The sequence below is a fragment of the Mandrillus leucophaeus genome, unplaced genomic scaffold (assembly GCF_000951045.1).
Source record: "Mandrillus leucophaeus isolate KB7577 unplaced genomic scaffold, Mleu.le_1.0 Scaffold58, whole genome shotgun sequence".
Lineage (NCBI taxonomy): Eukaryota > Metazoa > Chordata > Mammalia > Primates > Cercopithecidae > Mandrillus > Mandrillus leucophaeus.
In genome coordinates this window covers 494,624-519,020 of record NW_012106252.1, presented here as the reverse complement: position 1 = coordinate 519,020, position 24,397 = coordinate 494,624, and the positions used below count along the sequence as shown (strand labels likewise).

Below are 24,397 nucleotides of genomic sequence, written 5' to 3'. Positions count from 1 at the left end.
GGCACCATTTCAGAACTAATGAGGTAGGGTTTGGAAATCCAGATTTTGGGGACTAGGCAAGGTAGGAAAATTGTTCCTTGGATCCTCCCACAACTTTGTGGAGTTGTTAAAGACCCTGACCCCATCTGCAGATAAGAATCCCAGGCAGGCTAATTGACTTGCCCAAGGGCATGCAGCAGATTTGTGTTGGAGTCAGAGCTTGAACTCGAGCCTTGAAAGGCCTAGCAAGCTTTAGTACCGACGCTGGGGAAATGTGTGTTTCAAATCTTTTACAAAGCCCCACCTGGCGTTTGGGAAAGCATACGGCGGGGATGCGCGAGAAAGGCAGGCGCGCTCCTGTGCCTAAGGGGCCTCATTCCCACCTCTCCCGCAGATGTTCATCGGAGGACTGGTGGGCGCCGCGCGGAAGAACCTAGCCTATCGGCATAACTTCCGCGGCTGCATAGAAAACGTAATCTTCAATCGCGTCAACATCGCAGACCTGGCTGTGCGGCGCCATTCCCGGATCACCTTCGAGGCCAGTGGGCAGGGGGGTCTGGGAGGACAGGATACCAAAGCCTCGTGGAAGGCAAAGAGGTGGAGCGGGAAGAGATATTGAACATCAGATAAAAGCAGAGGATCCCTCAGTCCCCAGCCAAATGCTCAAGTTGGGAGGAGAGCGGGTCTCACTTGAGGTGCACGAGCCACGCAGGCCCCTCGTTAAGAAGCCGTGGTCGGGTCCAATCACCTTGGTTCACAGATGGGAGCGTAAGGCGCAGAGACAGGGGGTGGCTTGACCAGGGGTCGTGCAGCTGCACAGTGACTGAGTAGGGACTTGAATCGATGGTTTATTTGATATGCCCCCCTCACCCCTCTCCGACTCTGGAGCTTTGTCGGGAAGCTGGCAGGAGCCTGGTCTGTGGCCCGAAATTGCCTCTCGATACTGGAAGGAGAGAAGCGGTTGCCTAGCAGACGGTGGAGATCAGCGAGAGCAAGCGAGCAGAGTTCCGAGGGCCGACTGGGTTGGGGCCCCCTCCACAGATGGACGAGCTTGGAGGGGATGGGGTCATGTCCTGGTTGGAGATCTCACTCCCGCCAACACCGAAGGAGGGCGGTGACCAGGGTCTTAGACCAGTGTGAAAACCGAATCCCAGCTGAGGCAGAGGCGGCTCACGGGTGTTGATGCGTCTTCACTTGTGCCCCTAGGGTAAGGTGGCGTTTCGTTGCCTGGACCCGGTACCGCACCCTATCAACTTCGGAGGCCCTCACAACTTCGTTCAAGTGCCCGGTTTCCCACGCCGCGGCCGTCTGGCAGTCTCATTTCGCTTCCGCACCTGGGACCTCACTGGGCTTCTCCTTTTCTCTCGTCTGGGGGACGGGCTGGGCCACGTGGAGCTGACACTCAGCGAAGGGCAGGTCAACGTGTCCATTGCGCAGAGCGGCCGAAAGAAGCTTCAGTTCGCTGCTGGTGAGGGCGTTTCGGGGGAGGCACAAGCAGAGAAAAGAAGGGTAGAGGAGCCCGAGAAAGTTGTAGGCCTGGACTGAGGCCTCTACATTCTGGTGAGGGGAGAGGGAGTGAAGGGCGCAGGGCAGGAAGCCCCAGGGTACTGGGAAAAGATGGGAGTGGCTGGAGGCAGTGAGGAGGCGGATCTGAGGGACTAAGGATTCTTGGAGAAGGGGGAAGCCTGGGAGTCCTGGTGTTCTCCAGTTCCAGAGGGCCCCTGGAGATCGTTACTCATTTATAACTGTGCAGACTCTGTGGCAGTTGCTGGGTCATGGATAATGAAGAGGCATTCAGAGAGGTCTCCACTGGGTGTGAGAAGTGTAATCACAGGGGCACACAGGCTGCTCCTGGGACACAGTGGGGCTGCTTCCCCACTCAGGACATTCTTCTAGCCTAGTTGCTGTTTGCCTCCACCCACACTATCATCCATTCTTGTCCAGGGTACCGACTGAACGATGGCTTTTGGCACGAGGTGAATTTTGTGGCACAGGAAAACCATGCAGTCATCAGCATTGATGATGTGGAGGGGGCAGAGGTCAGGGTGTCATACCCACTGCTGATCCGGACAGGGACCTCATATTTCTTTGGGGGTAAGTGAGGGCCAACCTGACCAGATCTCTGTTTCTGGGTGGGAAGGCTCCATCTAAGTCCACCCAGATGGGGCCATATGGAGAATTTTGGAGGGAGCAAGCCCTCTTTCCTCTCTGGGGCCTTGGGGAGTAGAAGGTCATTGCCATCTACACTTCGGGTCTAGTCCCCTTTCTTGCTTTATGTCTGGCACCCCCTTGGCATCTCCCTGGGGGAGGGTCTTTGGGGTCTCCCCTGAAGAGGGTCTCACGGGGTGGTTGCTCCAGGTTGTCCCAAGCCAGCCAGTCGATGGGACTGCCACTCCAACCAGACGGCATTCCATGGCTGCATGGAGCTGCTCAAGGTGGATGGTCAGCTGGTCAACCTGACTCTGGTGGAGTTCCGGCGGCTTGGATTCTATGCTGAGGTCCTTTTTGATACATGTGGCATCACTGATAGGTACCCAGGAGCCCCTAACAAGAGGTGACCCCTCCAAAGCCCTCTTCCCTGGTCTCCCAGTAGGAATGGCCTTTCTCAATAGTCTCCCTTCTCCTTGTCTCTGCTCCTTAGTCCCCTGCTTGGGGATGATTCTTCTTTGATCTTTTACCTCTGATTTCCTCCCTTAAGGTGATACACGCTCAGGATGGAAATGACACATCTGTTTTTGGTCCTAGAGGGGTTTTTTGTGCGGGGGGGATGATGGGGGTAGAATAAGGCATGTTTTGCTGTTTTCAGGAAGGGGGAACAGTAGTACTTGAGCCCCGAGGACTGCCTAGTGCCCCCGCATCTGGGCTTACACCCGGCTGGCTAGGCGGGGTGTGTCTCGCTGGGTTCTGGGGCTCCAAGGAGCTGGGAGTGAAGCTTGCAAGGATCAGAACCCCTCTCCAGCTCCCAGTAAGGCTCTTTCCCTTGGTCCTGACCCCTTCCCTAGGTGCAGCCCTAACATGTGTGAGCATGATGGACGCTGCTACCAGTCTTGGGATGACTTCATCTGCTACTGCGAACTCACGGGCTATAAGGGAGAGACCTGCCACACACGTAAGTCAGATGCAGTATGGGGGAGAGTCAGGGACAAGGGAGGTCAGGAGAAGGTTGCTGGGGATCATGAGGCTGCTAGAGATGGTGAGGATGGCCCTTCCAGCCCTCTCTCTTTTTGTTTTTGGTTTTTTGAGACAGAGTCTCACTCTGTTGCCCAGGATGGAGTGCAGTGGTGCCATCTGGGCTCACTGAAACCTCTGCCTCTGAGGTTCAAGCGATTCTCCTACTTCAGCCTCCCAAGTAGCTGGGACTACAGGTGCACACCACCACGCCTAGCTAATTTTTGTATTTTTAGTAGAGATGGGGTTTCACCATGTTGGCCAGGCTGGTCCCGAACTCCTGACCTTAGGTGATCCATCACCTCGGCTTCCCAAAGTGCTGGGATTACAGACCTGAGCCACTGCACCCGGCCAGCCCTCTAACTCTCTAACTGCCTTTGTCTCACCTTACTATCTGCCAGCTTTGTATAAGGAATCCTGTGAGGCTTATCGGCTCAGTGGGAAAACTTCTGGAAACTTCACTATTGATCCTGATGGCAGTGGCCCCCTGAAGCCATTTGTAGTGTACTGTGATATCCGAGGTAAGTGTTTCTGATGGGTGGTGGGTGAGGAGGGAACCGGGAAGGATAGAGTGGTGGTGGTGGTGGTGGGGGCAGTTAGACTAAACAGGTGGGGTAAAGGAGGACAGAGGGTAAGGGGATACTGAGGAATTTGTAACCTAGCCTTAAAAATAAATCCCACGCCAGGTGCAGTGGCTCACCCTGTACTCCCAGCACTTTGGGAAGCTGCTCGGGAGGCTGAGGCAGGAGAATCACTTGAACTTGGGAGGTGGAGGTTGCAGTGAGCTAAGATAGCACCATTGGGCTTCATCCTGGGCAACAGAGTGAGACTCCGTCTCAAAAAAAAAAAAAAAAAGTAAATTCCAGCTTCCTTACCCATTCCAGCTATCTCATTTCCAGCCTACAATGCAGAGTGCCCAGGGCAGAGGTGCAGTGGAGCTGCTGACCACGTTCAGTGGCTCTGAGTTGCAGCAGCGGTGGTGAAGGTGGGCAGGGAGATGGGTAGAGAATGCCCAACTCCAGCCAAAGCTCTGTCCCCTCTTGTCTCCCAGAGAACCGAGCGTGGACAGTTGTGCGACATGACAGGCTGTGGACAACTCGAGTGACAGGTTCCAGCATGGAGCGGCCATTCCTGGGGGCTATCCAGTACTGGAATGCATCCTGGGAGGAAGTCAGTGCCCTTGCCAATGCTTCCCAGCATTGTGAACAGTGGATCGAGTTCTCCTGCTACAATTCCCGGCTGCTCAACACTGCAGGTTAGGGTTGGGGTCAGGGAGGGAGGTGGCGGAACCGGAGGAGACACCAGTGGGGGCCTGGGAGAAGGAAGCCAGAGAGCTAGCTGGGGCTTTGGGTTGGAAGATTCAAGGAGGGGTCTGGGCTGGTTGGAAGGGTGAGAGGAGCCCAGAGGCTAACGGAGGGACAGGGCCTGGAAGCTGCCTGCACCTCTTTCCCAGGAGGCTACCCCTACAGCTTTTGGATTGGCCGAAATGAGGAGCAGCACTTCTACTGGGGAGGCTCCCAGCCTGGGATCCAGCGCTGTGCCTGTGGTCTGGACCGGAGCTGTGTGGACCCTGCCTTGTACTGCAACTGTGATGCCGACCAGCCCCAGTGGTGAGGGGGCAAAGAGACAGGGTTTTTAGGACTCCGGCGGGCGGGGGAGCTGAGTGGCTGGGTCTGAGCCATGGAAACCTGCCCCCACAGGAGAACTGACAAGGGACTGCTGACCTTTGTGGACCATCTGCCTGTCACTCAGGTGGTGATAGGGGATACGAACCGCTCCACTTCCGAGGCCCAGTTCTTCCTGAGGCCTTTGCGCTGTTATGGCGATCGTGAGTGGCAGTCGCCTTTTGTGTGCCCTCCCAGAGCTGACTCTCCAGTTTCCAAAAGCTAGGCTGCATGAGTCACCGGGGGTCTCTAGCTGGGGTGCCCGACCCCCAGCTCCTGCTGTGATCTCATTGCCACTCTGCACCTCGCTGCTCTTTCATTCCACTCCTTAGTCTCTCCTCCATCACCTCAAACTCTCCCCCTTTGCCCGACTTCCCCTGCCCCCAACTCCAGGTTCTCTTCCTCTTCCACCCTCCAATCTCCCTGACAAGACCTTCCTCCATCTGCTTTTGTAGGAAATTCCTGGAACACCATTTCCTTCCACACTGGGGCTGCACTACGCTTCCCCCCAATCCGTGCCAACCACAGCCTGGATGTCTCCTTCTACTTCAGGACCTCTGCTCCCTCGGGAGTCTTCCTAGAGAATATGGGAGGCCCTTACTGCCAGTGGCGCCGACCTTATGTGCGGGTGGAACTCAACAGTGAGCAGGCAGACTGTGGGAGGGACTCGGGGTAGATGAAAGTGCTGTCTGGGGAGACATGGGCAGGTGCAGGCTGCGGTTGGAGCCAACGGCAGATGCCCTTTTGACAGGCAGCATGGGAAGGGTTGAGATACCCTGGGTTCCAGCCCTCACTCGGTCTTGATGGCTGCTCAGGTGACCCTAGGCACTCACTTGGCCCCTCTTGGCCTTAAGTCCCTTCCTTGTACATAAGGAAGCTAGACCTTCGAGTCCCTCTCACCGCTGATTAGCCATGCTTCTAGCCTGGGAGGTGAGGCTGGGAAGCTGGTTTCAGGGATCTGTAATGTGGGGAGAGACGAAGGGTATGAGGTTTTAAGCAGTTGGTAAGTTTCATTGTAAGCTACAGACAAATTGGAGGGATATTCAAGAAGCTCCAAAGAGGTGAGGTAAAGAGGTTGTATTGGACAAGGAATCCATGAAGGATCTTGTAGGTCTGAGTCCTTTTCTCCCCCACCCTGCATGACACTGTCCAGCATCCCGGGATGTGGTCTTCGCCTTTGATGTGGGGAATGGGGATGAGAATCTCACAGTACACTCAGACGACTTTGAGTTCAACGATGACGAGTGGCACCTGGTCCGGGCTGAAATCAACGTGAAGCAGGCCCGGCTCCGAGTGGATCACCGGCCCTGGGTTCTGCGGCCTATGCCACTGCAGACCTACATCTGGATGGAGTATGACCAGCCCCTCTATGTGGGTGAGCAGCAACCCAGAGGCAAGTCTGAAGCCTCCTTTACCTTCCCACCCTCCAAGGCCGCTCGCCTTGTTTCCAGGAGCCTCTGTCTTAGGTGCCAGTCCTCTCTGCTTCAGAGCAAGCCAGGGTCTCACTTGTCCCTCCAGGCCTTTGTATCCTATTCTATTCTTCCAGCCCCCTTGGCTCCCTTTCCAACTACAATACTTACTCCTGTCTCTGGCTCTGCCTCCATTTCTTGACCTGTTGCCTACCCTTTCCAGGATCTGCAGAGCTTAAGAGACGCCCCTTTGTGGGTTGCTTGAGGGCCATGCGTCTGAATGGAGTGACTCTGAACCTGGAGGGCCGTGCCAATGCCTCTGAGGGAACCTCACCCAACTGTACAGGCCACTGTGCCCACCCCCGGCTCCCCTGTTTCCATGGAGGCCGCTGCGTGGAGCGCTATAGCTACTACACATGTGACTGTGACCTCACGGCTTTTGATGGGCCATACTGCAACCACGGTCAGTGCTGCTGGTTACGGGGCAACAGGAAGCCATAGGGTGTAATGGGATGTAGGGAGGGCAGGGAAGGAAATAGCATGTAAAGCCCACATCATGGAAAATTAGAGTTGTCCCTGGATTCCTGAGCTCTGAGTTTGGGGAGTCAGGCAGTTGAAGATGATGGGTGACTCCAAAGGCATGGACAAGGAAGGGATAGTACAGATAGCTGGTGCAAAAAGAGATCAAAATCACCAAGCATGCTTTGGGAGCCCAAGGTGGGAGGACTGCTTGAGGCTAGGAGTTCGAGACCAGCCTGGGCAACGTGGCAAGACCCTGTCTCTACAAAAAAAAATTCTTTTTTTTTTTCTGAGATGGAATCTCACTCTGTCACCCAGGCTGGAGTGCAGTGGCGTGAACCCGGCTCACTGCAACCTCCACCTGGTTCAAGCGATTCCTTTGCTTTAGCCTCCCGAGTAGCTGGGACTACAGGTGTGCACCACTATGCATGGCTAATTTTTGTATTTTTAGTGGAGATGGGCTTTCACCACATTGGCCAGGCTGGTCTCGAACTCTTGACCTTGTGATCCGCCTGCCTCAGCCTCCCAAAGTGCTGGGATTACAGGTTTGAGCCACCGCGCCCAGCCAAAAAAGAAATTTCTTAATTAGCTGGGCATGGTGGTGCACACTTAGGCCTAGCTACTCGGGAGGCTGAAGTGGGAGGATCACTTGCACCTAGGTCAAGGCTGCAGTGAGCTATGATCGTGCCACTGCACTCCAGCCTGGTGGACGCAGCAAGGACTGCGTCTACAAAAAAAAAAAAAAAAGCAAATTGCTTCCCCACCTTCCCACCATCACCATGGTAACACAGGCGAACTCTCTTGTAAATGTATTTGATAATTGTTGCATTCCTAAAACACGTCAATGACTTGGTTCTTGGTTAAGGTGAGCCTTGACATTCCCCATAGCAAGATTCTACACACATAGCAAGACTGCATCCTCTCTAAGGCTGGCCTATAGGGAGGATGTATGAGCAGATGGGTTACTGGTGGGAGGAGTGTGGGAGACTAGGGAGATACAAGATTTAAGGACCAACAGATTTCTGATGCTGGTTTGGAAGTGTGAGTAGTGGCACATATACTACATGGGGTCAGGATATCCCCATTCTGATCTTGGCTGTCCCCTTACTGTGTGTCTTTTTTTTTTTTTTTTTTTTTTTGTGAGACAGAGTCTCACTCTGTCACCCAGGCTGGCATGCAGTGGCACGATCTTGGCTCACTGCAACCTCTGCCCCCTGGGTTCAAGTAATTCTCCTGCCTTGGCCTTCCTATAGTAGCAGGGATTACAGGCATGCACTACTACACCTAGCTAAGTTTTGTATTTTTAGTAGAGATGGGGTTTTGCCACGTTGGTCAGGCTGTTCTCGAACTCCTGACCTCAGATGATCTGCCTGCCTCGGCCTCCCAAAGTGCTGGGATTACAGGCGTGAGCCACTGTGCCCGGTGTTACTGTGTATATTTAAGCAAGTCACTCCTCATCTCTGAGCCTGTTTTCCCAGTTGTAAAATGCAGGGGTTGGATCAGATGATCTCAAGTTTCCCATGGCTGTAAGAGTCTGTTCTGTGACAGAGGGGCTCAAAGGAACCTAAAAGTAAATGGAGGGTTGTGAGGGTGGCAGAAACTGAAGTCTCAGGATGTGTGTATGGATGACATAAAACCTCTGAATTGGGGAGCGAGCAGTGTGGGGCCCTGACCTCCCTGCTTCTACCTGCAGATATTGGTGGTTTCTTTGAGCCGGGCACCTGGATGCGCTACAACCTACAGTCAGCGCTGCGCTCTGCAGCCAGGGAGTTCTCCCACATGCTGAGCCGGCCGGTGCCAGGCTATGAGCCTGGCTACATCCCGGGCTATGATACTCCGGGCTATGTGCCTGGCTACCATGGCCCCGGGTACCGCCTGCCTGACTACCCCCGGCCTGGTCGGCCTGTGCCCGGTTACCGTGGGCCTGTCTACAATGTTACGGGAGAGGAAGTCTCCTTCAGCTTCAGCACCAGCTCTGCCCCGGCTGTCCTGCTCTACGTCAGTTCCTTTGTTCGTGACTACATGGCTGTGCTCATCAAGGATGATGGTAAGCTCTCCGGGGCTCTCTCACCCCACTCCAGCTTCACCCAGGTGCCCCTAATTCTCCTATTGATTCACAAATACAAGGACTATGTGCTGTTAGAAGATAGGGGTCATGGGAGATGAGACCCTGAATTTCTTCTCTGCACCCCACAGGGACCCTTCAGCTACGCTATCAGCTGGGCACCAGCCCCTACGTGTACCAGCTAACCACCCGCCCAGTGACCGATGGCCAGCCTCACAGTGTCAACATCACCCGTGTTTACCGGAACCTCTTCATCCAGGTATGCATAGAGGGAGGTGAGCCAGTTCAGGTCATAACCTCATGATCTCGGTTGTGGCATCCAGGAAAACATCAAATACTCAACATTTATAGATCACATTTGAATGTATAGAGAATTTTCATGTGTGTCACCTCATGTAACCCTCACAATAGCTCCAAGAGGACAACAGGCATTTTTTTTTTTTTTTTTTTGAGATGAAGTTTTGCTCTTGTTGCCCAGGCTGGAGTGTAATGGTGTGATCTCGGCTCACTGCAACCTCTGCCTCCCAGGTTCAAGCGATTCTCCCGCCCCAGCCTCCTGCGCAGCTGAGATTACAGGCATGCGCCACAATGCCCAGCTAATTTTGTATTTTTAGTAGAGACAGTGTTTCTCCATGTTGGTCAGGCTGGTTTCAAACACCCGACCTCAGATGATCCACCTGCCTGGGCTTCCCAAAGTGCTGAGATTATAGGCATGAGCCACCACGCCCAGCCAGACAGTAGGCATTCTTATTTAAGTGTTTTACAAATCAGTAAACAGCCTCAGAAAGTAAAGTGGTTTCAGCTACTCAGGAGGCTGAGGCAGGAAAATTGCTTGAACCTGGGAGGCGGAGGTTGCAGTGAGCTGAGATCGTGCCACTGCCCTCCAGGCCTAGGGGACAGAGTGAGACTCCATCTCAAAAAAAAAAAAAAAGGAAAGTAAAGTAGTTTACCAAAAGTCAAACCGCTGGTAAGCTGCAAAGATGGGGCTCAAAACCAGGTTTTTAAAAAATATATAGGCCAGGTGCAGTGGCTCACACCTGTAATCCCAACACTTTGGGAGGCTGAAGTGGGAGGATTGCTTGAGGCCAGGAGTTTGAGACCAACCTGAGCAACATAGCAAGACATCGTCTTCACAAAAATATTTAATGAATAAAATAAAAAAATAAAAAAATAAATATATATATATACCAAATCCTACATCTAGGCCCAGGAGTTGCCCACTTCAGACTGAGCTAGGACTCACCCAGCTGGCACCGCCAGTTTGGACAGAATGAGAGATCTCCAGTATCTGCCCCCAAGTATATTCCCAGGGTCCACACAGCTCCAGTCCAGCCCACAGGCATCTGCTTGTGGTCCCCGCTCCCTCATCACCCTCCCACTCCCCACCTCAGGTGGACTACTTCCCACTGACAGAGCAGAAGTTCTCGCTGTTGGTGGACAGCCAGTTGGACTCACCCAAGGCCTTGTATCTAGGGCGTGTGATGGGTAAGCTGCAGGTGCGGACGCGTTTTAGGCAAGGAGCTGTGGGATATGTTCCTGGATCCTCAAGGAAACTGAACGCCCTGGGAATGGCTGTGAGGGTGGTGGGAAAGATGAGTGGGAAACCTGTGGACAGTGAGAGTGGCAGGGCCTTTGGGTCCAAGTCCCTCTTTCTGGGCCTGCCTCTCCCTCAGAGACAGGAGTCATTGACCCGGAGATCCAGCGCTACAACACCCCAGGTTTCTCGGGCTGCCTGTCTGGTGTTCGATTCAACAATGTGGCTCCCCTCAAGACCCACTTCCGAACCCCTCGACCCATGACTGCTGAGCTAGCTGAAGCCCTTCGAGTTCAGGGAGAACTGTCCGAATCTAATTGCGGAGCTATGCCACGTCTTGTTTCAGAGGTGCCACCTGAGCTTGATCCCTGGTATCTGCCCCCAGGTACATTCCCAGGACAGAGAGGATGGAAGGGAGGGATGCCAGGAAAGGGAAATGATTCTTAACATGGAGGAGGCATCTCCTAACTGGTGCTTTCTCCTCTCCAGACTTCCCGTACTACCATGATGAAGGATGGGTTGCCATACTTTTAGGCTGTGAGTAGCACTGATCACTAAGCTGACCTCCCAAGACTACCCTCTGACTGTCAGCATCCTTTCCCTGCCCCTGATCCCCAAGGCTGCAGGACGGCAAAGGCACTAGATGCATGATGGCACAAAGGATGATAAGACAGGCTATTCTGAAGGTGCCATATAACTGGGCAGAGATTTTTAAATGTTGAGGATGCTACAGATTTTTAAATAAAATACTAAAATGGGGCTATAGCTAAGGGATGGGAAAATGGGGATACAGTAACACCTAGAGAGATGAGAAATTGGGGTAACTACCAGGGATGTGGAAAAAGAATATTAGAAACAGAAGGTGGCAGGGGGTAAGCCAGGAATTCAAACCTGCCAGACACTTGAGATGAGCTTAGTGTGGTCGAACAGCTAGCTGAGTGTCATATATTATGCTTTTGGCCAAAAGTAAGTATATGTGTGTGTGTGTGTGTGTGTGTATACAGGTGAAATCCCAAAGAGTGTGTGTGTGTGTATACAGGTGAAATCCCAAAGAGTGTGTGTGTGTGTATACAGGTGAAATCCCAAAGAGTGTGTGTGTGTGTGTGTGTGTGTGTATACAGGTGAGATCCCAAAGATCTGCCCTGAATTGTCCCTTTTCTTCCTTTCGGTTTTGTTGGCCTTTCTGCTGCTGGGGCCGGTGGGAATATTGGTGCATGCGTGCATGCGCGTGTGTGCGCGTCAGTGTGTATATAGGTGAAATCCCAAAGATCTGAATTGTCCCTTTTCTTCCTTTCAGTTTTGGTGGCCTTTCTGTTGCTGGGGCTGGTGGGAATGTTGGTGCTCTTCTATCTGCAAAATCATCGCTACAAGGGCTCCTACCATACCAACGAGCCCAAAGCTGCCCACGAGTACCATCCTGGCAGCAAACCTCCCCTACCCACTTCAGGCCCTGCCCAGGCGCCCACCCCTACACCAGCTCCCACCCAAGCTCCAGCCTCAGCCCCAGCCCCAGCCCCAGCCCCAGCCCCTGGCCCTCGGGATCAGAACCTACCCCAGATCCTGGAGGAGTCCAGGTCTGAATAAGTCAGAAGGGCTTCTGGGACCAATTCCAACTCCTCTGAAATTTCCCGAGTCCTGCCTCTCCCCCACCCGATCAGGGACATTTGGCTTCTCTTAGCTGGCTCTGCTCATCCAGAGGATACCCCCATGCCCCCGCCAAGTTTGGTGGGCAGAGCTATAGATGGGACCCAAGGGAGTGGCCGAGCCTCACTGCCTAAACCAATGCCCTGCTCATCCCTGTTTCCCCAGGCTCCTGGCTGTTTGCCCCAAAGGAGAAGTCTCGTGGGGTTGACATAGGTCCTTCCTGCCATCTCTGTCCCAGCTGCTGTCAGGGATTAACAACAGTGTAGGGGAGATTAACTGCCTCCCTTCCAATAGACACTATCAGCAGGGACAGATGTGTGGGAGTGCAGGGCTGCAGAGGGTATGGGGGGAGGAGGCTGCTAAACCCTATCCCCCAGCCTCCCCCCTGCCCTGAAGAAGATCTTCCATCTGCTTCCACTCAGCTGGGGGCTCGAGAGGGCTTGATGGCTGTCCCCTGCCCCCCTCCTTTGGTTTTTACACAGAGACCAAGAGGCCTCAGTTTAGCACCTTAGTACCTCCGCTGCTTCACTTGCTTTAGCCAAAGCCATAAAAAACCTGCAACGTAGAGAAAATAATGCAGATACCCTGATTAGCCAGCCCTCTACTCCTCCACCCTTTTCCAAGATATGCAATGGCCTTGGTGCCTGTCCAAAGGCTTTGCCCCCTCCAGTGCATGAGGAGCCCTCTTTCCTCCGCTCAGAGATGCTGCTTCATTTACCCAGGAGGTCATATTCTTTATATGTATTTTTTGTTGCAAAGTCTCTCTCTAGAGAAACTCTATATATTATTCGAATTTTTAAAGTATTTGTTTATATATAAAAGAAAAGCTCAATTGGCCGCGCTGTCCTGTGCTGTGCTGTGCCCACAGTCCGTAGTTTGCCTCTCCTGTGTTGGAAGTCTCATGAGTCCTGCTGGTCACTCACCAGCCTGGTCCGGCCTCCACTCTGAAGCAGGGTTGAGCCTGCTGTGCTCTCAGACACGGAGCCGTTCCAATAAAGCAGAGTGGCAGAGCCCCAGTCTGTGTGTGGTAGCTGGCGTCGTGGTTAGGGGATAAGTGGGATGATTTTAAGGGAACTAACCTGAGGGCTCAGGAATTTCTAGAAGGAGCTCTCAGAATCCTTGCATCACCTTCCAGGGGCTTGACTGGCTCTTGCCGGACCCCCCATGTCCCCCTTTGCCAGACCTCAGTGGGTAAGTGGGGATCAGAATGCTGATGCTTTGGCCCGACCTGCTCCTGGACCCCATCCCTGGATCCTTCCAGCCCCAAAGCACACAGTACACAGCTTGCCAAAATGGATTCTAACACTTTATTCAGATAAGAGGTCACAAGCCACAGGACTTTTAAAGTGCGTGAAATTTATTGGCAATGAAGCCGCATGTATACCAGGCTCCCCCAGTCCCCACCACCTTGCCCCATCCATCATGACGTGGTGGGGAGGGGTTGAGACCCATCTTTAAAAGTGGGGGACAGCAGGGACAAAGGATGGGAAACTGGAGGAACAGGAGTATTCATGAACTGAAGCTGGGACAGGAGGAGACTGACCACAGTGATTCTGCTCACTGAGGGAAGGGTAGGGTCAGTCTAGTCTCTCAAAGGCTGGTGAAAAGTTTTTTTTCACCTATTCCTCATGGCCAGCCCCTGGCATTTCAAACAGACCTAACTCCTCCTCTTCATCTTTCTCCGGTTTTCTCCTCTATGAGTAATTTGGAGCCCACAGTCCAGCTTGAGGGTATCCCTGATATGCACAATGAATACAAACCACGGCAGATGCAGATTTCAGGATCATGCTGGGGCCTGGCCTATTTGGGTGGGAAGAGCTTTCTGTCAGGAGTTGCTGAGTGTGGGATGCATGTGTGCCCTCCAGTGTGGTGAGTGAGAGCGTGTGAGTGTGTGTGCATGTCTCACACCAAACCCTAAGAGGCAGCTGGGTCAGGGGGAACCTCACTTCTTCCTTCATGGGACAACCAGTGGAGTGGGAAGAAGTGGGGGCTGCGAGTCTCAGAAAGAAGGAAGAAGCCTGCTCCCTACTATAACACTCCCAGGCCAATCTACACCCGCCCACGCCCTTTCTACCCAGCACACTATTCCTTGTTCCCAGCCAGCCTGGCACACCTGCCATGGACACAGGGCAGCTCTTGCTGGCCCCATTCACGTGAAATTCTGTGTGAAGCTCGCTCCTCTGCCTCTCCCAGGAGATGAGACAGGACTGGAAGAGAATCTCCCGCTCTCTCTTCTTCCCCCTCCCTCAGGAGTGGGATTTGGGCAGGGACCCTAGAGACCTTAGCCCAAACTCTACCCCAATCTATAGACCTTCTAAAATAAATGGTTAAAGTGCTTTGCTCTGCATGAATCCCAGAGAGGGTGGCACCACAGCCTGGAACAGGTGGTCTACCTGCTTCTTCTCCCACTTCACATACCCTCCACCAGTATGCCCTGCACACGGGATGCCAGCCTAAACACGTGCAATTTAGCCCCTCACCCAACTTGGAACACATATTCCAACTCACCCTTTCCAAACAGCAGGCACTACAGACAGGAAAGCAGATTACACCAATCTTTCCCCTCTCTAGTCCAGGCCTATGCCTGCCTACCCTGAAGAGATAAGCAACACTGGCCATTGGGCCTTGCCTCTATGGGGAATGGAAGGCCTGAAAACACCTACAAATCCAGCGAGCCAGGGTGCTCACACCTGCCAGGCACACCCCTAATGCTTCTTCAATAGCAGCATAATGCCTGCCTGCAGCTGCTAAGCCAGAACTTTGGAGAGCTGGGCACTGGCGTCTGCTCCCAGGAACCTGAAAACACTTCTCCGTCTATCTCCAGAGTACACAGAGAAGGCTTTCTCAAAGCCTCCTGGGCCCAAGCATAGCAGTTTAACTACCATCATCTGGCTGGTTCTCCCTCTCTGGCCAAGGAAGGATGGCATAGCTTTCCTTCCCCAAGCCTCAAATGCCTGTATTTAGAACCCACACTCTTTCAGTTTGAGCCCTGCCACAAGGGAGGAGGTAGTAAGGTGACCCGTCTACCTCTGAGTTCAGTCTGTGCTGCCTGCCAGGCCTGCCTCTAACCCAGACCACTTGTAGGGTCCAGGGACCACGCTTCACTTAGCCTGTCCTCTCCAGGTCTTAGGATGACAGAGGTTTGCCTGCACCCCAATGACATAGGGATGCCTGATGGGGAAAGCTACAATTACAGGCTAGTGCTTGTGGGGAACTGCCTAAGTTGATTCCTGAGGCCCACAACCTGGGGAGCCGACACGAAATCACATATAAGTCATCTACTCCAGCCTGTGCTCACTTCCTCTGAGGCCAGAGAAAGTCTCCCATTTCTGCAACTCTCTCCTGGGAGACCAAGCCCTAGCTGCCTCTGTCTCCCCTCTCATTAAGACAGTTTTGTGCCCACTTGACATGGCAGAGGCCTCACTACAGAGGGAGTGGGTGGGGGGTTTCTCAGTGTGGGAGACACAGTGCAGGAGACTCGAGCAGCAGTGGTGTGAGCATGAAAGCCAAGACAGTGCCGCTACCATAAATGCTGCTATGGGGCCTGGGAGGGCTAAAGGACGTCGGTCTCCCTCTCGATCCCCACGTACTTGAGAGCATCAGCTTGGCTGTACCTGTCCCAGAGCAGGGAGGAGGAACCAAGTTACTCTCATGACTTTTGTGATTGAAAAGGCGGAGTCCCCTTCCATTTCACTTCCCCTCCCACTCCTTAACGGCTGTTTACAATGGTCCCACTTCTGAGGCAAGGCACCAGATATCAGAACAAGGGACACAGCCTTGTTCACCGGAAGACTCTCCTCCATCCCCATTACCCTCCCTGAGCCTCCAAATCTATTCCAACGCCACTCTTTCCAGTTCCGGGGTCACAACCCAAGGACCATTACTGGCACCTCACCTGTAATCAAAGAAGAGCTCTTCGCCAGCTTGAATTGCCCTCTTGGCAAAGATCCCAATCCGATGGTCTCCATTCACCATGACCACTGCAAGCAGGATAAACCCAAGGCTAGGTTCCTACCCAACTCCAAATCAATAACCAGTAGGCTTCTGGGTTGATTTTCTCCAAATTCCCAGTGAAAACATGAATCAAATGGAATTACAAAGTAGTCAATACGGTAGTTGCCTCTATGCTTTTAGATCTGTTATTATGGCAGAAAAATTATCTTTATTATTATTAGTGGGTTTTTGTTTTTTTTTTTTTTTTTGAGACGGAGTCTTGTTCTGTTGCCCAGGCTGGAGTGCCGTGGCATGATCTTGGCTCACTGCAACCTCCGCCTCCAGGGTTAAGTGATTCTTGTGCCTCAGCCACCTGAGTAGCTGGGACTACAGGTGCATACCACCACGCCCAGCTGATTTTTGTATTTTTAGTAGAGATGGGGTTTCACCATGTTGGCTAGGCTGGTCTTGAACTCCTGGCCTCAAGTCATCCACCTGCCTCGGCCTCCCAAAGTGCTGGGATTACAAGCGTGAGCCACTGCACCCAGCCTATTATTATTTGGTGAGGTGGGTCTCACTATGTTGCTCAGGCTGGTTAAATCATGTTTGTGGGAAAGTGTTTATAATGTATTCGCTGAAAAAAGCAGATTATAAAACTAAGATTGAGAGGGGCCTAAAATGATCCCAGACATTAATCATGATTATCTTTGGACAAAAAATAGCTCAGCTATGGAAAAGGTTCAACAACGGATGGAAATCACATTAAAGAGGCATCCATCACCCGCCCCACCTCCCAGGTCACTAGGACTCACCTTTGGCATAACAGTTGGGATTCACTGAATGATTTGCAAATCGAATTTTGTTTCCTTTCCGAGTAGCATCCACTACAAAATCTGTATAAAGTAAAGTAAATCAAGGAAAACCATGAGCACGCTGGCAATTCCACAGCTTCTCAGCCTGAATTTAAAATCAATTAAATAGTAACAAACACTTTAGTCTGATGGGAATTTTGAAGCCCAGTGTGCTAACAGAAGCAGAGGAAAGCATGCAGCCTCAGAATTCAGCCTTGTGTGGGAGCTCTCCTTTTGGGTCCTCACTCTTTGAATTATGGATCTTCTCATCTACCGGGCAGGAAGATTTCTCAGGTAAAGGCGCTCAGTGCTCCTATTACGAACAGAGCCCAGAAATGGAGGTTCTTCCAAAGCAAGGGCACTGTGGCCTGTGGGATCCCCAAGTGTGATCCTGCCCCCTTGCTCTGTGCATCTGCTGGAAGATTTGGAGCTGATCTACACTTGGACTACAGCAAGGGCGATCTGGTAGAAAGACCACCTTGGGGCTGGGCGCAGTGGCTCACTCCTGTAATCCCAGCACTTTGGCAGGCCAAGGCTGGTGGATCACTTGAGGCCAGGAGTTCGATACCAGCCTGGCCAACATGGTGAAATCCAGTCTCTACTAAAAATACAAAAAATTAGCTGGGCATGGTGGCGGGTGCTTATAGTCCCAGCTACTCAGGAGGCTGAGGCAGGAGAATCACTTGAACCCAGGAGGCAGAGGCTGCAGTGAGTCAAGATCGTGCCACTGCACTTCAGCCTGGGCAACAGAGCAAGACTCCGTCTCAAAAAAAAGGAAAAAAAAAAAAAGACTACCTTGGAACAAGACAAAGAGACTTCATACCATTATTGAGGTTGAAGAGGAAGCTGGACATGTATTTGTCATAGACCTTTCCGCGACGATCAGCCTCGTCCTGAGAAATGAGCTAGAGAGAGAGACAAATAACAAATAGGAGTATTAGGCTGCCTGCTCAGGGCACGGTATCCTGTCCCCAGAAAGGGCTGGGTGGTATCTCACATGGGTGCTTACTGAGTATCACGATGCGAATCATAAGAGAGCAAGCTCAAGTTATGCTGTTCCAATTCCCACCCAGGCCAACTAGTTTGAAGGCTGAAGACAGCCCCCCTCATCTCGTGTCTGGAGTTGCCAAAGAGTTGAACAGTGGTTTCAGTACTGCAAACGGTTCTGTGGGATCTCCCCAAGAGGCCATGTGAGAACACAGCTGAGTTATTTAGAGATTAATTCAAAGAAGCCTGGCCCACAGAAAATCAGAGTTTCTCATCAGTCTCCCCCGAGTAAGAATGTGGGCCAAAACTATAGCACTCACCTCACCACAGTATTCAGAAATGAATTCATTCTTCTGCACAGACTCCTTTATGAAGGTGCCCCATCCAGCCACATCCGAGGGGGCCAGCAGCAGGTGCTGGGGAAGAGGGGGCCAAGTCTCAGACTACAGGGTGTGCATGAGTAGGGGGTGTGTGCTGTATGTGCACGTGTGTGGTGGGGGTGGGGTGGAAAGAACCAGTAACTGTTAAGAGGATCTGAAAGCAGAAAAAGATCTAAGCCATTCTGTTCTGCTTGGGGGAGAAAAGAAAATGGGAAGTGGTGATGAATGGAAATAGGATATCTCTTCCCCTACCCATGGAGCCCTCCTGGGCCTTAGTCTGTAGGAATTCACTGCGATGTGTGAGGTAAACATAGACGTCACCAAAGGTGCATACACCTCTCAGCTCCTTTTTGTCTGCCCAGTTCAAGGAACCACTTTTCTTTCTTTTTTGGAGATGGAATCTCGCTCTGTCCCAGGCTGGAGTGCAGTGATGTGATCTCGGCTCACTGCAACCTCTACCTTCTGGGTTCAAGCGATTCTCCTACCTCAGCCTTCTGAGTAGCTGAGATTACAGGTGTGCACCACCATGCCTGGCTAATTTTTATATTTTTAGTAGAGACAGGGTTTCACCATGTTGGCCAGGCTGTTCTCGAACTCTTGACCTCATGAATCGCCAGCCTCGGCCTCCCAAAGTGCTGGGATTACAGGTGTGAGCCACCTCACCTGGCCAGGAACCACTTTTCTAAACCCTACTGGGACTGAAGCCTTTATTAATTCAGTAAACATGTGTCTTTTAGGATTTATCAAGCACTTTCACATATAAAGCCTCAAAAGAACCAGTGGAAAGAGAATGCTTGGGACCGTTCCTTCCTTCCTCCTCCATTTTATCTCGTGTGGGGTCCTAAGGAAAGGCCTCACCTTCTTGAGGCCACGCTGGATGCTGCAATTTTTACAGGAAACCACCTTGCAGTCCCAGTGCTCTGAGGCCCCACAGGTGAGACACAGGTCAGGGTCACATTCTCGCACTGCCAGATAGCAAGGACATTGCTTGGTATTGCACTGAGTCTTACAGCGACAGCCAGGGAAACGATTCTGACCTGGGAAGGGAAAACAGGTAAGTCTTAGAAGGGAAATAAGCTAATACGCTAATACTGGGGCTTGTGGTTGACTCGAGGGACAGCAAAGGAGTAATTTTTTTGTGTTCAAGGATGTTTAGCAAAATAAGAGGAAGCTCCCTTCCAAATAATCAAATACACAAGTTTTGTCCATAGAAAACCGAGTGCTTCAAACATTCATGCCTTTGAGTCAAAAAAGCAGGTGTGGTCAGGCATGGTGGCTCATGCCTGTAATCCCAGCACTTTGGGAGGCCAAGGCAGGAGAATCACCTGAGCCCAGGAGTTCAAGACCAGGCTGGGCAACATAGGGAGACTCTGTCTCCACAAAAAATTTTTTAAAAATAGCCAGGTGTAATGGCACCTGCCTGCAGTCCCAGCCTTGACGGATGTAAGGGGATGAATTGCTTGAGCCAGGGAGGTTGAGGCTGCAGTGAGCCATAATTGTGCCACTGCTCTCCATCCTGAGCAACAGAGCTGAGATCCTGTCTCAAAAAAATAAAAAAAATAAAAAAAAAGCAGGTATAATAATAAGAAAAGAGCAGGTATAATAATAAGAAAAAAGCAGGTATAATAATAAGTGTCCCCTAGAGATTTCCCCAACAAACTTCTCCCTCCCGCTGAGGTGGAGAGTACCCCAGAGAAAATGAAATCAGTGCTTTTCACTGGTAAAATGTCACCATCAAAACAAGTATCATTTTGAGAACAGAATGCATCCGTTCTGTGCCATCCTTCTCCACCCACTGCCCAACCCAGCACAACCACTTCTCTGCTGTGGCTAAGATCACTATCTGCTATGGGTTAGGAGGTATTTCCTCCAGCAAAACCGCCTGGGCACCAAGTTCTGCAAGCTCTGGGGACTGCCATCAAATTGCTCAGCTTTGAGTTGGGAAGGGCATAGTGGGATAAGAAGTGAAAGATAAGTACCCGGATGTCTCTGCTGACATCCAGGCCCTGTCTTCTATCTGATATTAAAACTCCAGCTATTAAATGAAAATAGACATACACAGAATCACAAACAGAAAATATCTGAATTAAAAAAAAATTTAAACAGTATCCAGAAAAGGGAAACTGGGGCTGTAACTTAAAAAAAAAAAGAATCTCACATTTCTTTTCTTTTTGAGACAGAGTCTCGTCCTGTTGCCCAGGCTGGAGTGCAGTGGCACAATCTTGGCTCACTGCAGCCTCTGCCCCTTGGGTTCAAGCGATTCTTGTGCCTCAGCCTCCCAAGTAGCTGGGACTACAGGCATGCACCACCACGTCTGGCTAATTTTTGTATTTTTAGTAGAGACGGGGTTTCGCCATGTTGGCCAGGCTGGTCTTGACTCCTGACCTCAAGTGATCCGCCCACCCAAAGTGCTGGGATTATAGGCAAGAGCCACCACGCCTGGCCTAATTTTTTTTATTTTTAGTAGAGATGGGGTTTTGCCATGTTGGCCAGGCTAGTCTTGAACTCCTGACCTTAGGTGATCTGCCCACCCAAAATGCTGGGATTACAGGCGTGAGTGGCTGTGCCTGCTGGCCCCCCTCATTTCTTAATTCTCCCCTAGAAGACAAAGTTGGGAAAGTATCTGATTTCTGCTTTTACAATCATGAACCTAAACGTTTTCCAGAAATGACTCTTGCAGATCTCATGCACTTATTTCATTTGTAGAATCCCTAAAACACAGCAAAGAGACTATCAGAAGGCTCATAAGTAGTAAAGGGCACAGGAATGGGGCAAGCCTATGGCACACTGGTGCCGACTGTTTTGGTAGACTATAGGGAAGACGCAGCACACTTACAGTCTGGGTTGCACTGGCAGAACTTCTCACAGAAATTCTGAGTCATGATGCAGGGGCAGGTGCTGTCACAGGGGCGGTCTGGGTGGTCACAGGGTTGGTAGTTGTACACTTGTGTGGAAGAGTTATCTAGGAGAGAGAACAGAGGAAGACGCTGCTGTGACCATACGCTCCAGCTATCTTCCCTCCCAAGTGTCCAGCTGCCCTGATTCAGAGGAGGCTGGTCCTAACAATCTCTTTGGACACACATTTAGCACCTGAAGTGAGAAGACAGGGATGACTGTTATTCATAAGCTGCAATGGGGTGGTCTGCTTTGTGGGAAGGATGTGGAGATGCTACAGAGAAGTATCTAGAAGTGGTGTCAGCTTCTTCCTTTGATAGGTGATAGGGAAGCTATTCTAAACATTAAATGAGGTCTGGAACCTAGCAAATGGCACACTAGAAAAGTCACAGACTGTCCAGGCACAGTGGCTCATGCCTGTAATCCCAGCACTTTGCGACGCCAAGGCAGGTGGATCATTTGAGGTCAGGAGTTTGAGACCAGCCGGGCCAACATGGTGAAACCCCATCTCTACTAAAAATACAAAAATTAGCCGGGAGTGGTGGTACATGCCTGTAATCCCAGCTACTCGGGAAGCTGAGCCAGGAGAATTGCTTGAACCTGGGAGGCGGAGGTTGCAGTGAGCCGAGATTGTGCCACTGCACTCCAGCCTGGGTGACACAGCAAGGCTCCATCTCAAAAAAAAAGAAAAATCACGGATCACAAGGCCCCTAATGCTACCTCCTAAGAGGTCTTCTCAGTTGCAGTGAGAGGCTGAGCTGTTCTCAGTTGCTGCAGAGAATTCTGCAATCTGCGGAAGTGGCACAGGGTCAACAAGTGCAGCTGTGGGGTAGGGTGATGACCATAGGGTGAAGCCTCCAACTGAACTGCTGAAGAATGCCCTGGTAGAACTTACCTTTCTTCAGCTGAATCTTCCTGCAGTGTGCAGCCCACAATCTGAAAAAGACAGGAAGAATAAGTCTCAGTCACGGCTCTAGGGAGCTCTGTAAATGCAGGTAAATGACAACGTGACTTGCTCTGAGGGACTGTGTTTGATGATTGGGGAGTATCTTCCCAAACCCCTCAACAAGACGACTTTGGTACACAGAAGCAAGAGTCCAGCCTAAATGCAGCTGGCCTGTGCTACAAGATTTAAACTTAAACACAACCCCTCCCAAACGACCAAATAACATAAAAGAACACAACACAGAAACAAAAGAAAGCCCAAGCCTATCGGTCTATTATAAAGCTATTGTTTGTCTCCCCATCTCTCCCTTTGTCTTTGTGGAGGTGGAGATATGGGGGAGTTTCAAGATGGGGAGGTGGGAAGGCCTTTCAGGAATCTTCTCCCAAAGAACTGAAAGGGAGGAGTCACAGGGATTTCCTTCTGTATCTAGAAGTGGTGTCAGCTCCTTCCTCTGATAGGTGATAGTCATTAGGGAACAGAGCCAGGGTACACAATTTTTTAAAAAAAACTTCTAACCTAAGTAAAGGCTAGCTAGAAGACAGTGTTATTATGTAACTCAGAAAAACAACACAAACCAAACAAATAAATAAACTCTGGTCAGAGTTGAGAAATGGGTAAGGTGGTAACTAAACCAACAAGGATAAACGGCTTCGGAGTGGAGCCATGAAGCCAGCTCATGTCCTATTGGCCAGGAGCTTAAACAGAAAAACAGCCAGTTATGTCATGGTCCACAGCACCTGGGGACAAGCAGAGGGCTGATCCAAGGCACAGACCCTTGGGGAGCACTCAGGAGGCTGGCTCTCAGTCATGTGATGCCAAGCTGATGGGCTTACACAGCCTGTGTGGTTGCTAAAGAGGGAGGCAGATGGGAACTCCAAGGGGAGGTCAGAGCACAGGGAACAGCCTGGCTGTAAAACAAAACACTTTGTCCAACCCTTGCCTGTGCTTTCTTTTCTTCTTCTGTGAGGGGTTCATGAGCTCATCTGTTGGCAGCTTCAGGATAAGTGATTCTTTGACTGCAAACTGAAAGACCTGGAAGAGAAATCCAACAGGGCCTGTCACTCCTCGAGCAAGGGGGTCAGGTAAGTGGCCCAACTGGGTGCTGGTCTTGGGAGGGTTCTGAGGAACTCAGGCAGCTGACTGAGCCTCTTATCAGTCAGGGAGAGACAGAGTGCCATTGGGAGATTGGGTCACTGGCTCTGAAGTTCATTCCTAATTATTTATCCTGACTCAGGAAAGGAGAAATACTGAGCACAGTAACACACCCCTGGCCAGAAGCTGTCACCTACTCTTTCTACCAAGCCACAGGTAGAAGAGCGGGCTGATTGTGACCAATAGTATCTTCTTTTTAGGAAGGGTAACTCTGTGCCTTGTGTAACTGAGTGTAAGGCAGGACAGGACAGAACAGGAATGGTTTCAGTGGGCTAAATATTAGCTCCCTCTGTTGGTACAAATATGCCAGAGCTTTGGCCATTTCAATAGGATGCGTTTTTTCTCTTAAAGCACTGGTTTTTAGTTTTTCCTTTTCTTTGTTGGGGCTATTGGCCCTTTGGGGGGATCTTTGAAAACTGTAAATATTCTCAGGAAAATACAGACAAGAATATTTTTGCATACAAATCCATAGATGGTTACATTGAGAACCTGTGACTCAGGGAAATAGGTATGAGCTCCAAAATGAAAGCAAAGGGCACTTCAGCTTATGGTTCTCTTTTTTTTTTTTTTTTAGAGAGAGTCTCACACTCTTGGCCAGGTTAGAGTGCAGTGGTGCCATCATAGCTCACTGTAGTCTAGAACTCCTGGGCTCAAGCCATCTTCCCACCTCAGCCTCCTGAGTACTAGGACTACAGGTGCATGGCTTTTTGTTTTGTTTTGTTTTGTAGAGACAGGGTCTCACTTTGTTGCCCACACTGGTCCTGAAATCCTGGCTTCAAGCGATCCTCCCACCATGGCTTCCCAAAGCACTGGAATTCTAGGTGTGAGCCACCTCGCCCAGTCCATGGTTCTATTAATTGTTCTCGGAACAGGAAACATGAAGTAGAGGCCACAGAGTCTCCTCTCAGAAGCTAGGAAGCCAAAGCACTGGGGTTCCTTTCCTATTGGACATGCTGGCCCTGACACCTGCCTCCCTGTCCCTGTTCTTCAGTCTGTCTTCTCACTGTGGTCTTTTCCTGTATCCAGAGCATCACTGGCTGCTGTCAACTGTGTTTCTCGTGATGGTATGAGTGAGAAGGGTGAGGTCCAGGCCCAGCTATTGGGGGTGATAATTAGAAAATCCAGTGATGGGCCGGGCGCGGTGGCTCAAGCCTGTAATCCCTGCACTTTGAGAGGCCGAGACGGGCGGATCACGAGGTCAGGAGATCGAGACCATCCTGGCTAACATGGTGAAACCCCGTCTCCACTAAAAAAATACAAAAAACTAGCCG

At 51.3% G+C, this 24,397-nt stretch overlaps 2 protein-coding genes across 5 annotated transcripts in view; one reads left to right on the top strand and one right to left on the bottom strand.

Annotated features, from left to right (window-relative positions):
• CNTNAP1 (contactin associated protein 1) overlaps positions 1-12,998 on the top strand; it is a 22,860-nt gene extending 9,862 nt beyond the window's left edge. Inside the window, exons 5-22 of the mRNA XM_011999020.1 lie at positions 374-517; positions 1,186-1,447; positions 1,924-2,073; positions 2,338-2,509; positions 2,982-3,088; positions 3,549-3,668; positions 4,199-4,402; positions 4,601-4,757; positions 4,848-4,975; positions 5,267-5,452; positions 5,965-6,186; positions 6,444-6,683; positions 8,433-8,786; positions 8,936-9,063; positions 10,196-10,289; positions 10,478-10,723; positions 10,828-10,875; positions 11,636-12,998. Of these exons, the coding sequence (XP_011854410.1) occupies positions 374-517; positions 1,186-1,447; positions 1,924-2,073; positions 2,338-2,509; positions 2,982-3,088; positions 3,549-3,668; positions 4,199-4,402; positions 4,601-4,757; positions 4,848-4,975; positions 5,267-5,452; positions 5,965-6,186; positions 6,444-6,683; positions 8,433-8,786; positions 8,936-9,063; positions 10,196-10,289; positions 10,478-10,723; positions 10,828-10,875; positions 11,636-11,922 (3,249 nt within the window). The 3' untranslated portion in view covers positions 11,923-12,998. The remainder of the gene's footprint in view (positions 1-373; positions 518-1,185; positions 1,448-1,923; positions 2,074-2,337; positions 2,510-2,981; positions 3,089-3,548; positions 3,669-4,198; positions 4,403-4,600; positions 4,758-4,847; positions 4,976-5,266; positions 5,453-5,964; positions 6,187-6,443; positions 6,684-8,432; positions 8,787-8,935; positions 9,064-10,195; positions 10,290-10,477; positions 10,724-10,827; positions 10,876-11,635) is intronic.
• A 277-nt stretch (positions 12,999-13,275) lies between these two features.
• Positions 13,276-24,397, bottom strand: part of EZH1 (enhancer of zeste 1 polycomb repressive complex 2 subunit) — a 31,305-nt gene continuing 20,183 nt past the window's right edge. For all 4 annotated transcript variants that reach the window (XM_011998782.1, XM_011998779.1, XM_011998781.1 and 1 more), the window contains 9 exons: positions 22,915-23,006; positions 21,924-21,964; positions 20,970-21,095; positions 18,992-19,170; positions 18,074-18,169; positions 17,590-17,671; positions 16,728-16,808; positions 15,878-15,962; positions 13,276-15,596 (listed from right to left, as the gene is read on the bottom strand). In XM_011998782.1, the coding sequence (XP_011854172.1) occupies positions 15,536-15,596; positions 15,878-15,962; positions 16,728-16,808; positions 17,590-17,671; positions 18,074-18,169; positions 18,992-19,170; positions 20,970-21,095; positions 21,924-21,964; positions 22,915-23,006 (843 nt within the window). In that variant the 3' untranslated portion in view covers positions 13,276-15,535. The remainder of the gene's footprint in view (positions 15,597-15,877; positions 15,963-16,727; positions 16,809-17,589; positions 17,672-18,073; positions 18,170-18,991; positions 19,171-20,969; positions 21,096-21,923; positions 21,965-22,914; positions 23,007-24,397) is intronic.